Source organism: Myotis daubentonii, chromosome 18 (assembly GCF_963259705.1).
Source record: "Myotis daubentonii chromosome 18, mMyoDau2.1, whole genome shotgun sequence".
Taxonomy (NCBI): Eukaryota; Metazoa; Chordata; class Mammalia; order Chiroptera; family Vespertilionidae; genus Myotis; species Myotis daubentonii.
The window spans coordinates 10,855,276-10,869,775 of NC_081857.1; the positions used below are offsets into that span (position 1 = coordinate 10,855,276).

The window sequence follows — 14,500 nt, forward strand, 5'->3', positions numbered from 1 at the left end:
CGCCCCACCCTGCCTGACTCTCAGCCAATCCCAGCATTCTCTCCCTCCTTCTCATTCCAGCTGTTTCTCCAGGGAAGGTGTGGGAGGGGAATGGGTAGGGCTATTAAGAGCCAATAAAGAGCCCTTTAAAAAAAAACAAAAACGGAGGGCTGGAAGGAAGAGGGACTGGTTTGGGCTGAGACTGGAAAAGGAGAGTTGGCAGTGAGGGAGTAGGCAAAAAAAAAAAAAAATTGTTTTTTAAATTACGTCTTCATATAAAGAAACAGTCCACTGGGCAGTCTGCTCTTTTACGCATCGGTCTGAAACTTGGTTTTCTATCTAGAGCTGCCTTCTTCCACTTGGAACGAAGTTTTCCCCAGAATTCTCCAAATTAAAATCCTCTGTGGCCAATTTCGTTCATGACTTTTCCAATCTTTCAGAATCACTTTCATCCTCAAGCCTTTGCCTAGCAGCTCATAGTGTTTCAAAGTCCACTCCTGACCGTGAGGGAGATGCTTAAGACTAGGGATGCCTAAGACTAGGGATGACACATCCTTGCCCCCCCCCGCCCCCCCCACACCCGCCCCCCAGATTGCCAAGGGCCTTCTTGGCTTCATTTCTTTCTGCGGGAAACGAAACAATTTTCTCTCCGGAGAGTTCCCTGCTACAAAAGTGCCTGGACAGCCTCAATGGAGAGAACATGCTTGTTGTCGTTGGGTCTCTGGTCTCTTAGCTGTTCATGGAAGGTAGCAATAACCATTAGTAAATAAAAAAAAAAAATAAGTTACCCACCAAGTTAGCAACTCCTGAATCCTCCCATGGCGGATTTTTGGCACCTGTAGGTAACCAGAAGAAGCAGGGAGAAGAGAGTAGGGGGAAGAATCTGGTACTTTCAGGAAGAAATCTCCCTCCGAGTACGGAGGCTACTTTTACCACTTGTGATTTTTGCCTGGATGCTGATCTCTCCTGGACATAGGTTTTCCTCAGTGTCAAAAGGGCGGGAAGGAAAATTAAAATCAATGCCCATAATAATTGCCAACATTTATTAACCTGTTGCTGGGCATTAGGTATTGTGCTGTGCTAAGAATTTTCATCCACCCTTTCATTTCAACTTCAAAAGGTAGATGCTGTTAATATCCAAACCTTACAGGGGGGTTAAATAACTTGTCCAAGATCATGTAGCCAGAAGGTGGCAGAGCAGAGATTTCAATTTAGGCGCCATGACGGCAAACTTGCCACGTACCAGTATGATGCCAGTCAGCCTCGACTTAGGAGAAAATCATAAGTAGGAAGCATGAAGTACTCGGATAATTTGCAGGTCTAATTCTAGCCATTAGGTTCATCCTTTCCCATCTCATTTCTGTCTTGTCACTATTCAGATCTTTCATCACAAGATGACACATGGCTTTTATCTTTTCTCTTTCTATGATCATAATTGGGTAGGAAATGAGAAGTGCAGTGATCCTGGAGCCAAGGTAGAGAGACGAGGTGGGGCAGAAACTAGTGAGGAGGAAGGAGGTAGAGGAACCCCGGAGAAAACCAGTACCCTGTCAGCAGGATATGGATGGCTGAGCTGATTGAGCATTTAAGGGCAATGACCTCTCTTCATGATGTGTAATTCAAACATGTATGATGTCACAATACTAACGAAAGAGGAAGGGCACCTCCTACTGAGGAGTTCAATGTAACTAGAGTTACACCCATGGGTGAAGTCACTGAAGTTGATCCAGCTTCACAGGTGTGTAATTCGAACATTTGCTAAAAAGTAAAAATAAAAAATGAATTGACTTGTGAGCATTAACCTCACAGTGATAGCAGGCATAGTCTTGTTTGTGAATTGACAGTTTTTCAGTTTATAATAAAGTCGAAATAGTTAAGAAGAGCGCCTGTCTTTTACCAGGTAGATGCAGGGACGTAGACAACATGATCTTTCTGTTCCTCTTTCCTTTTAGACATCTTTTTGAAAAGTATGAAATATTCCAGCTAATTGAAATGTACCTAACACCCAGTTCAAGAACTGGAACAGGAACCTTACAGTTGAAGTTACTTACAAGCATCACCCCTCCCTCCTCTCCTGCCTCCTCAACACACACATACACCCAGGCTGAAATAAATCACCATCATGCATGTCATGTTTTTTTATTCTCTATGTCTTTAAATGTTTTACCCTGGAATCTTGTTTTTTCTCTGCTCTCTTGGAAAAATACCAAGTCTCTAAGGTTCCAAGAGAATTGGGAAGGAGGCCTGGGACTAGGGGAAAGAGAGGGCTTCAAAACCCAGACATTCTAGTATCTGAGAGACTAAGGCTCCCTGATTGATGCAGGTCATCTTTGGAGGAGTGTGGCGTGTGTGTCATTGCTCTTTGTGTATGAATTCCTGTGTGATGACTTGACTCCATGAAATCTAATTACAGTCCAGCTCACCTGACTCATCTGTGTCCTCAGTCCTCCATCCTGGCATGCTGTTGTGGGGCGGTCATCTTCTTGACCGCCGGAGACTAGTTTACTATTTCCTTCTGCGTACAGCCTCCCAGCGAGGCATCTCACTTACTCACTCAAGTACACTTCTACACACACACACCCACACCCCTTCAACACTGAAATATACCACAGAGAGTCATTGGGTAATCTTTCCTCTTTAGACAACTTATATTGGCAAACTCTCTGCAAAATAGTCATGGGCCTCCATTCTAACCATTCATGATACTTGCTCACTCACATTATAGTCACACTAGAGGCCCAATGCACAAAGATTCACGCAAGAATGGGCCTTCCTTCCCCTGGCTGCTGGCACTGCCTTTGCTCAGGCCCAGAACTGCCTTTCCACCTTCCCACACTGCCCAGAGGCCCGGAGCAGCTGGGGCGTTGCAGAACGCCTGGGTTGTCGCCATGGTCCCACCCCCGGCTGCTTGGCGCCTGCATATGCAAATTAACCTGTCATCTTTGTTGGGTTAATTTGCATACTCACTCCTGATTGGCTGGTGGGCATTGCAAAGGTATGGTCAATTTGCATCTTTATCTTTTATTAGTGTAGCTTCTATCAGTGTCTTTCTTCTCCTTTTCCTCGCTAAAGAAAAAAGGAAGTTACTTTGAACATGTATATCATCATCCCTAAGAAACCCTGGGTGCCCACAATATTCATGGTATTGGGCAGGCTACAATGTGCTGAGTATATTTCTGAGCATATTTCTAACATATTGAGGGGAGGAAAGGTTTTATTCCTTATAGCAAGAGCTTGCTTTAGCCCAGCCAGTCTGGCTCAGTGGTTGAGCATCAACCTATAAACCAGGAGGTCACGGCTTGAGTCCTGGTCAGGGCACATGCCCAGGTTGTGGGCTGGATTCCCAGTAGCGGGTGTGCAGAAGGCAGCTGATCAATGATTCTCTCTCATCATTGATGTTTCTACCTCTCTCTCCTTCTCCCTTCCTCTCTGAAATCAATAAAAGTATTAAAAAGGGCTTTCTTTTTTTTTTTTTTTTTTAATTAAATCTTTATTGTTCAGATTATTACATTTGTTCCTCTTTTTTTCCCCCCCATATCTCCCCTCCTCCCAGTTCCCGCCCCACCCTCCGCCCTCACTCCCCACCCACTGTCCTCATCCATAGGTGCACGATTTTTGTCCAGTCTCTTCCCACATCTCCCACACCCCTTTCCCCCCCAAGAATACTCAGTCCATTCCCTTTCTATGTCCCTGATTCTATTATAATCAACAGTTCATTCTGTTCATCAGATTATTAATTCACTTGATTCTTAGATTCACTTGTTGATAGATGCATATTTGTTGTTCATAATGTGTATCTTTACCTTTTTCTTCCTCTTCCTCTTCTTAAAGGATACCTTTCAGCATTTCATATAATCCTGGTTTGGTGGTGATGAACTCCTTTAGCTTTTCCTTATCTGTGAAGCTCTTTATCTGACCTTCAATTCTGAATGATAGCTTTGCTGGATAAAGTAATCTTGGTTGTAGGTTCTTGGTATTCATCACTTTGAATATTTCTTGCCACTCCCTTCTGGCCTGCAAAGTTTCTGTTGAGAAATCAGCTGACAGTCGTATGGGTATTCCCTTGTAGGTAACTGAGTTTCTTTCTCTTGCTGTTTTTAAGATTCTCTCTTTATCTTTTGCTCTTGGCATTTTAATGATGATGTGTCTTGGTGTGGTCCTCTTTGGATTCCTTTTGTTTGGGGTTCTCCGCGCTTCTTGGACCTGTAAGTCCATTTCTTTCACTAGGTGGGGGAAGTTTTCTGTCATTATTTCTTCAAATAGGTTTTCAATATCTTGGTCTCTCTCATCTTCTGGCACCCCTATAATTCTGATGTTGGTACGCTTGAAGCTGTCCCAGAGGCTCCTTACACCATCCTCGCATTTTTGGATTCTTTTTTCATTTTGCTTTTCCGGTTGGATGTTTTTTGCTTTCTCGCAGTTCAAATCATTGACTTGATTCTTGCGCTCCTTTGGTCTGCTGTCGGGCGTCTGTATAATATTCGTTATTTCAGTCCGTGTATGCTTAATTTCTCGTTGGTTCCCCAATATAAGATCGAGGGTCTTATTAGTTTTCGTGTAGATCTCATTAAGTTTATCGACAGCTTCTAAACAGTTCTTGAGAGACCTTAAAAGTGTGGTTCTGAACTCTATTTCTTCCATTGACAATTTTGTCCTGTTTCTTTGTCTCCGCATTTTGTTATGCTTCCTTGGTGTACCCCCTAGTGGTCTTTGTTCGAAGTCTTATAGTTAAATCTTGATTGTTGTAGCTAATTCCAGGGAGGGTTTGACCTCCAGGCCAAGTGGCTATGAGAATCAGCTGTGTCAGCAGTGAGAGAACTTCTGTCCTCTAGGGAGGTGCTAATCTAGCCTTTGCCTGAGGCTATCTGGCAAATGCCTCTGTGCAGGGCTTGGGAGGGGCGGGTCGCACAGGATCAACAGGGTGGGCCGAAGAGAGCAGTTATGGCGGCTCTCAGTCCTGTCCCCAGGGGCTCTGCCTCTCTGAGTCCCAGCACCCGCTGCAAAGCTCGGAGAGAAAGCTGCACTCGCTCTGACCGAAGCCAGACAGTCCCGCTTCTCCCGTTTGAGTCTGGGTCCCTAAAGACTCGCCCAGATCTGGTGCTCAGAGTCTGTGACTCCCTCCCGATTGAAAACAACAACCGCGCCCTCCGCCGCCAGCCCGCTCCGCGCACTCCGCACCTCAGAATTTGACTTCACCACTGCGCCTCCTCTGAGTGTCCGTGTGCGTTTCTCTTTCCTCCTAGTTGTAGGACTTCCACTCAGCCAGCGTTCCTGTGGTTCTGGGTGATGTCCGTTCCGTGTTTTAGTTTCACTTTTGAAGTAGTTGTTCAAAGCAGCAAACTCTGGCGTTAACCTATGCCGCCATCTTGGTTCTCCCAAAAAGGGCTTTCTTTGTTAAAGAGAAAACAGCTAGGGAGGGATTTGGATGAAGGTGATCAGAATTTGGAATTGATAGGCCAGATTAAGATGAATTAGATCACTAAGTTCTCACCAGAGTGATATCAGTGTTAATCCTAATATAATTAGATAGAAAGTGAAGGGTGTTATTCACTGGATTTGGATGAAGGAGTTCGGACATTGCTTAACCATTAAGTAGTTCCTGGGAGCAGCTTTCTTCTTTCTTTCTGAGAGCAGAGTTACTTTGGCCCACCTATCATGGACACTTAGAGGATTCAGTGGTTCTTTTCCTCCGAGTGCTAACGAAAGTTTGAGGGCTGAGGTCATCTATTAGCACCAGAGAGTTTTGTAAGAAACACCAAATTTTAAGTTGTTCAAAATTGAACTCATCTGACCCCTGCCCCTCCAACCTGCCCTCCCGCCTCTATCTGCATGCCAGCTAACAGCATCACCATACCTAATCTCACCCAGGCTCAACACCTCCCAGCAATCCTCCCATGTTCCCATGAGATTGCGCTCATATCTCGTTAGCTCCTCATCCTCCTTACTCTGACTCAGGATTTTACTACATGTAGAATCATAGGTTATGAAATATGAAGGAATTCCTTGTTTTATAGCTTCCATTTTATAGATGCACATCTGAGTTTCCTCTCAAAATGCTTTGATGTATTTTCATCGCATTTAAGATGAAATTCTAAGTCCCCATATGACATAAAAAGACCTGCATGAGCTGGCATCTCCTATCACATATTCATCCATATACTTTACTATAGTCATATTCATTTTTCTGAAACTGCAATCTTAGGGCTTTCAGCCTGTTGTGATTTTTGAATTGTCATTCATTGACTATCCGTCTTCTCTGGGTTTATAGTCTTTGTAAATGTAGTAACTGTATTAACTAGTGCATGGAAGTAAATTGCATGAGGCCAGCACATAGGACTGATGTAAGCCATTAGAGTTCTCTCCAAGTTGATTTAAACCACCACGGTATAACTGGTGGTTCTCCAACGTTATTATGCACTAGAATCACCCGGAGGGCTTGTTAAAACAGGTTGCTGACCTCATTTCTTTTGGAGACTTTGAATTTCTAACAAGTTCCCAGGTAATGTAATGAATACATTTTGGGTACCGTTACTGTTCAACCAGCTACCACTGCACACACCATGAGATTTCTTACAGACCTTTCAATATGAGGTTTGGCCTAACTTATTCTTAAGCTGGAGTTATGCTGACTCCAAAGATATATTTCATCCTGGTGCACAAATTAATTAAATTATGGATCCACTTCCATAATTTTAAAGTTTTCAATGAGGTTAGTTCAATTTAGTTAGAGCCTAAACTGGCCAAGCCTAGTAACTCCTGTTGTTTCAAATAAATGTTTAAATGTCAATATTGTCAAAGATTAAGTCAATGCTCCAGGAGAGATGTTGCAGGTTCCAAATAGATCTAAGTTCACACAGCTCTCCTTTATAAACTGAAGGGAATATTCAGCCTTCACAATTTGACAATTTGTCAGCAACAGACGTTGAATTCCAACTCTCAGGAGCTGACTGCACACCAGAAAATGGGGAGTTAGGAAGGGAAATTTCAAATGCCCTCTGGTGTTACAAAGGAGAAAAGTAGTTCCTCCTGCTGAAGTCATTAAGACTCCACCTACAGAGTGAGATTGGCAGATCTGGGTACTCAAGACAGAGCAGTGGTCTACTAAGCTTTTAATAATGAATCCTATGCAACTTGCTATTCACTGGCCCTCTTCCCTCACCCCAAAATATGCTCAGACAACAATATTTTCACTTCATTTATTCCTTTAAAACAAGTCATTTCATACAGCATTTGGATATTTAAATCATACACTTCATAAATAAAATCAACGCATCTTAATGACAATGGCAATATCACATAAGTGTCGTACAAAATAAAATTGGACATCTCCCAGGTAGCAGCAGTGCACTCACTGAAAAAAAAATACTGACAAACAGACCAAAGAACATTTTTAAAACCACAAAGCCCTGTCCATTTTCACTAAGAAAAATGTTTTTAACAAGAAAAACAGAACTTTGTTCTGGTTTGCTCTTCCCTACTACTTTTTCAAGCCCCGGTCTAAAGCGCTTGGTCTGACAGTCTTGTGGTTTTCTTCTTGGCCTCAGGTATTCCTCTTCTACTGCATTAATACAGAAAATACATCCTGCTCGACAAGCTATACATATTTTGTATCTTAAGCGGAATTCAATACTTTTTAAAAGGAAGAATTATTTTGCTAAGGAAATTGTATTTCCTGTAAACAACTTGAGTCCTGAATGGCACCAAGGTGACCTGGAACACTGACGGGAACTGGGTGCCCTGGTCCTTTTAAGTAACTTATGGGCTACAAACAGCTACATGTCCTATATCAGTTATACAGTCAGGCTTATGTTATCTTAGTAGACATTCTAAAGCTTTCTTAGGTTAATTTTTTTTTTTTTTTTTTACCTACAACTTAACCAAATCATCCCTAAACTCTAGTTGTAGGGTTGTATTTTTAAAAACAAGTATTAAAAAGGCATCATACCAAAATGCTTATATTCATGGTTTTATACTTTAATGACTAGCTTTTCAGTTATGACCCTGCTACATTCTATGCCAGGGGAGAAGGCTTAAGGTCACACAAAGGCATTGCTTGAAAGTTTTTCCAATAAGCGTAATTCATGACTAGGAAAGCAGCCATTTGAGGATCTCTTCTGTTTAAGTGGTACTTTACCCTCCCACCCCTTTCTCCCTTCACTCTACAACAGCACGGGAGGGCTATCAATCTCTTATAGAGTCACAGGAACCAAGACGGAAATCAGCACCCCACAATTCAATTATCAATGTAGTCATTTCTTCAAAGTCAAATATGCTAAGCACTTATAAACACAAAACCAGCCAATTTTTGCAGAAAATAAATAAAACTCTTTCCTACAATCAGGGAAGTTTTACATTCTAAATTGGATGAAATGTGCTGAAATATTGTAACTTTTAGTTAAGAAAACATCTTTAGTTAGTAAACTAGCTTATTCAAATCAAGTGTTTCACTGTAGTCTTAAAAATGTTGCTTATTACCTATGATACTTTTAAGGCCTCTGACTCAAAAATCAGCTCCCTTAAAGTTTGCCTAGAAACAAATGATGAGTTTTAAGAATCTAATCTTTTCAAAGTTGTTACAGTCATCTTTGTGCTATAAGAACCAATTTGAATACTGCACTGTACAATGGATGATAAAGAACAATCACATTAGAGAATTAACATTTTGAACACTAGGGCACAGAGCATGCCCCTCATAGCTACTGAAATTGTGTGCTACTGTTATCAAAACCCCAGAATGTTGTACCACTGGATACACTATACACTGATGGTAATTGTTAATTGTGAATAGCTGATTGTAAGCAGCTCAAGAATTATGTCTTTAAGATCCCTGGAGAGGGCTAACATGTAAACTTTTATTTCGTATTTTTTAAAGTGCTGCAAATAATAACAAATGCCTATTTCAACACATGATAGAACATAAATCTTAATACATGGAAGTTTAGGAAGGCCATCTAATTCGTAAAGAAAAAAAGTCACTCTGCCGCTAACCTTGCATACTCCTCATTCTAATTTTTTTCAAAAGACAGAGAAAACGATGTTTAGCTAGGGTAGCCTGCAACATCTGTTTTAAAGCCTGCATAGGATAAAAAGAATAGGCTTGATAAGGAGATTAGGCACGGGCACTTAGGGGCATGTGTAGATAGATAATTCATTCCTGATGATGATGCTGTGGGCACGTGAACTTCAAGTAATAACCAAGTGGCATGACTATATTAGTTTTTTCCTATGGGGTGAGCTGACCAGCAGCCACACTTTCAAGGGTACCACTCGACTGTACCCATTTTTCATGCATGGGATTTAAAAAATCAACCACAGACATTAACAGAAGATGGGGTCTTAATGTGGCTATCACATCAAAAAATGACCAAGGATAAAATTTTAACTTCGGAAATCACTCTCTCCAGAAGTGCATCTTTATAGCTCTACACCCGATTTTTAAATCCAAAGAGTAAAGGAAAGAAGAATAACAGAAAGGAATGAGGGGATGGGAAAGCACAATCTTCATTCAGCCACTAATGTAAACTATTTTCATTTTAATTAAAAAAATATTCTTGTATGGCAGTCAAAAACAATGACTAGGAAGAATGGTTTCATCCTGCTCAAGCACAAGTTTAAGACAAAGTTTCTTTTAATCCCACTGCAAGTACTAAATCCATAGGTTTTCAAAGTCTCAAGATTAGAATTTACACATTAGTGAAGTAATTTCAAGAGTTTAGTAAGTGCAGTAACAAACTATAAATTCTGTGAGGCTCATAAACTTGAGTTTAGAATGAGTACAAGCTTAGATTTTTAATCCTCAACAATTAAGTCAAATGATCTGCCATCTTGAATTTTCCATGATCAGAACATTAAAGTCCTAGTGCTGAATTTCAGCAGCTGATCAATTTTAAAAAGCCATTACTGAGAGCAATGTCAGTCTCTAATTGGTGAATGGACAACTTAGACAACAGTAAACTAGAATAAAATAAGATCCCCTGAACAAACACTGGACACTTGCTATAAGCTTACATATACCAACAATATTTTAAATGGAGGGATTTAATTTTGTAAGTTATCAGGTTCTTTTTCTATTTGCTAACGTAACCCAATGTAGGTAGAGTATACTCAATCTTAAAGTGACAGAAATTTATGTTGGGAAACACATTAATAGATGCCTGGTACATTATAAGTTACTCAATAAATATCTGTTGCATGAATATACTTCTCTAAAATTCCAGTTAGTAAATGTCAAGTTTGGCTCCTGAAGTACCTAAGAAAGGAAGGAAAACAATTTGATAGATGTTACCCAGTAGTATACTCTTCACTTAGAATTTTAAATTTAGTATTTTCTGGGGAAAATAAGAGATACAAAAACTTTTTAGACTGGAGGACAGACAGGTACCAAGAGATTTTCAATCATATTCATCTGTACACATTATGATTGCCAAACATTAATTATCACAAACTTACAAGTGCTATTTTTAAGGCTCATTAAAATAGAAAATTAAACACTTTTAAGTTATACTGACCATAGCAACTTTTGCCTAAAGAGGCTATTCACATAAAAAGTACTAAAAAAAAAATGTCATCTAATGATTTCCTGTATATTTAGTGACTTGTTCCTTAAAGGTACTTTTCCCCTACATTGCTTATGTGTTCCCTAATTTAATATGGCTACCTCCACCCAGTGAAAGTGCTAAAAGTAGATCTCAATTGTATAACATTTGTCACCAAGATATGGTGAAAAAGAATTTAGTGCGTTAAAGTATACCATTAGTTTTCTAAGGGAGACACTTAATAAAAATGAGACCAATGTAAGAAAACTTCACAACATTAAGCCTCTTCACATTATGTGAGCTAATACACAACAAATTAAAATTTAGCATCCCTGATCGTCAGAAGATTCACGAAAAGAGGTAGAAAATTTTTATCTGGAAGATCTCATAGTGAAGCTAAGTTTTAGAGGGTTTGTTTTAAGGATTAGCCCACCAAGCAAATGGCTACACATCTAATATTAGGAAGAAGCTTATTCAGGTAAGGCAACAGTTTTCAAACTGCCATATTTTGGAAGTGAAACTAATTCATTCAACGTTATTATCCCAATTACTTTAAAACTCTTCAAAAGTCCAAGATCAAGATCATGGATAAGCAATAATTTGCAGAAAGGTGAAATTATTACAAGAGCATTAGTGGCAGGATAAGGCTAAGATATAAAAACATAATGTTTAGATAAGCAAAAGCTCTCACAAAATCCAAACCAAAGCATAATCATTAGCACTTTAGATAAAGATTTTTTTTTTTTTAGGAGTTGGAGGAAGTGCTCTTAACAAAAAGCTGAGGAAATTAAATCCCTTCAAATCTTTACGTAAAAAGGCAAAATTCAAGCATTCAAATTTCATGGTACTTCAGTTAAAAAAATACCCTGCTTAACTAAAATGTATCCAATGTGACAAAGATTAATAAATGAGTTGCATTAAAACACGAGGCCAATGGTCTTTTAAAGCTTCAGTAAGCGGCTCAGGCACCTTTCCCCTCATACATTCTCCTTCTATACCCTAACGATCCTCAAGTGGGCACCAGCAGTTTCTGTTTTTTAGGTAACATTCTCAGGGAAAGACTCATCCCTGTAAAAATTGCTTGTAATGTACTTGTGACTGGTTAAGTACACATTTAGAAAGTCTACCAAATTGCAATATAAAATCAGTTTTGACAAGTCGGTGTATCTTCTTTTGAGGAGTCAATTCATAATTTAGACACTATTAACGCAAGAGTTTTTAAAAGGACGCAATTACTGGAGACACTGTGGTTACGTCCAGTGGCCTCACATGAAGCCTTCCGCTTTACCCCAAACGGGCAGCCGTTTTCTTCTGCAGGTTAGTGCTGCTGGGTGCTAACTTACAACGCGAGAACTCAATCTTCAGGTTAGTGCCGGCAGGTAGAAAGGACCACCTATTCTGTCACCCCAGCAGGAAGAGGGCATGTATCACCGCTGTAGACACATCTGTAAACGTGCACACTAATTTTAATCTTAACAAGGAATGTCAGTGCCTTCGTGGTTCTACGTTAAAAGGATGATTCAAGCATGGTGTCTTTAAGGTTACGAATAGCTTATTGGAAAACCCAGAACCTTCTGGATCTGTGAGGTAGTCGGGGTCAATCCTCATCACGCAGAGATCAGACTTCCCCGAAGTTGGTGTGGCCCGTCTCTCTGGCATGTTCCCTTGCTTCTGCCTGTCCAGTTAACCCCTTCTGACATATCATGCATCTCAGGGTGAAGCGGTTTACATCCGTAAACTGTCTCTTCCTTTTCGCTTCATCTGCTAATTCCAGTGCTTGTACCAGGACGATATCATCATTAGAGGAGAAAATGGTCAGAGGAGGGGTGTCGGGGTCGGGAAAGTTACGCTGAAGCGGGTCATAGTGGACGCCATCATATATAAGCAGGACCCTTTTGGAATAGCCTGCGTCTTCCCCAAAACGGTCAATTCTTACTGTCTGTGTATCCACCACACAAATTTCGCACTGATAAAATTTAGACAAAATCGATATTTCAATGGCTCCTCCCCACGTGTCATCCCTTTTGATCCATTCACAGTACTCTTGATTGGTTTTCCCCAGGATCGCTTCGCTATAGAAATCTGGGTCGCTTGCTACAATCCGTGCTATGAGGCGTCTCATCTCAGGGGCGCAGGCTGGGTTCAGGACCCCTCCTTCAACAACGTAGTACACACTGGTGAAGAGGCAAGAGTTGTCTGCTGGGACCACCGTCCTGGTAAGCACGGGCACCGTTTCCCTGGCATAACAAGGAGCACCATGTCTGGCGAACGCAGGTGAGGCGTGGGGCCTGGCTTGGTCTTCTTCAACGATCAGCATGTCGCCTGTTAAAAAAAAAGAACACAAATCCAGAACTGCGGAGACGAAACGGGGGGTTCACTAGCCAAGTCTGTTAATCACAAACAGAAGGAGTTAAAGTGTAAGCTGGGGTCACCAGGGAGAACCCAGCTTTGCAAACAAGTGGCCACCTGCTAATAATACTGCGGGTTCAACGGAATCTTCCTCAAGTTCAAGACAGGGGGGACAAAAACCCAGAACGTCTTAGGTTGCATCCCAACGCTGAGAAGGGGCCCGGGCTAAGCACCTTCACAGTTTCCTGAAAAGAGACATCTCAAGAACAAAATGTCCTTATGCTTGTTTGCTCTGTTTTTAACAAGCGCCCATCTTCCACCAGCTGTTCATCATCGTCTGGACCACTAGGGGGCTCCCCTCGCCCTGCAAGTTACCCAGCCTGTTGGCTGTTTACAGGATCCCAGCTACAACCGCGGGAAGCCTTTCAGGATCAAGGCTGCTATCCCAGGTTCCATGCTGGACAGAAATAGCTGCTGCTGCTTAGAACTTGATGGGCCCTTCAGGGGATGTGCACAGGCAAGCGCTACAGCGAGGACACCCGCCCAAGGCGGTATATAGACAGGACGGTGATCGCAAAAACAAACCAGGGAAGCAAGCAAGACAAGCACCCCGCCTCCTTCAGACCTGCCATCTTCGTTCAGCGGTACAGGGGGCATGGACCATCAGGACGGAGAAAATAGGTCCTACTGAATGCACGCCTTTGTGGATGCCGAGGGGAAACAAAATGAATGAGACGTTTCCCGGACAGACTAGAAAGCAGATGGAGGAAGGGGGAACTCAAAGGCTTTGACCTGTCTGCTTCTGCGCGTCCCGGCCTCCGCCCGAGTTCTCCAGCTTCCACCTGCCGGCAGCCGGGTCCTCCAAGCGCCGGCCGGCCCGCAGCCGCCGCGCCTCTACTGTGTGCTCTCCCGCAAGCCCCTGGCCATCCTCCCAGGCTTCCCCGGGCCCCAGCCCCGATGCCCTTACCTGACTGGATGGGCAGATCCCCCAGCATGGCGTCCCCATTGCTGAGGTCCAGGCACTCGGGTGGGTATCCCACGAGGATTCGCTGACAGTCCGGGGCGATCCCCGTGATGGCAGCAATTTGGCCCTGGAGCTCCCGCACCCGCGTCCGGCTGGACAACTCCTGCAAAACATAGGTGCCGTCCTTGGCTTTGCAGCGGAGCCGCCACATCGTGTCGGTCAGGCCACCCATGGGCCTGACAGCCGTGGGGCCGGCCTTGGTCCCGGCAGCAGGATGGCAGACGCCGCCGCGGGGGCACTCAGCCTCCGCGCGGACTCCAAAATGGCTACCCTTCGCCGGGCCAAACATCGCGAGAACTCGCGGGCGGCCACCGTTTTCGCGATATTTGGGCGCAGCTTCGTTTCAGCCCTTGAAGCAGAGCGAGTTCTCTTAAAGGGACAGCTAACTCCCCACTCCTCCCGCCTCTTCGGGAGCCGAAGGGTGAAGATGGATCAGTATTTCTAAAGAACAAAAGGTCTTGCTACCTGTAGGTCGAGTGAGGTGCCCTCGAAATCGGCCGCATATATGCTCAAGGCGAGAGGGCGGGGAAGGAGTTCCTGAATCCAGTACATTGGAATGTCGTCTTGCACTGACTTGAGGTCGGGAATTATTAAATTGGGGCTTGCGAACTAC

General features: G+C 42.7%; 1 protein-coding gene across 1 annotated transcript; it reads right to left on the minus strand.

Moving 5' to 3' along the window:
- Window positions 1-7,161: 7,161 nt before the first annotated feature.
- YOD1 (YOD1 deubiquitinase) lies at window positions 7,162-14,176 on the minus strand. Its single transcript, XM_059675735.1, has 2 exons — window positions 13,831-14,176; window positions 7,162-12,836 (listed from the first exon to the last, which is right to left on the minus strand). Exons 1-2 carry the CDS (start codon window positions 14,174-14,176, stop codon window positions 12,133-12,135), a joined length of 1,050 nt encoding a protein of 349 aa, XP_059531718.1. The 3' UTR covers window positions 7,162-12,132.
- Window positions 14,177-14,500: the final 324 nt, after the last annotated feature.

Bases quoted from the DNA above. Each gene is read 5' to 3' on its own strand.
- YOD1 (XM_059675735.1), bottom strand. From the start codon at position 14,176: ATGTTTGGCCCGGCGAAGGGTAGCCATTTTGGAGTCCGCGCGGAGGCT. The intron at 12,837-13,830 runs GTAAGGGCATCG...TTTTTTTAACAG, and splicing joins GGATCTGCCCATCCAGTCAG to GCGACATGCTGATCGTTGAA.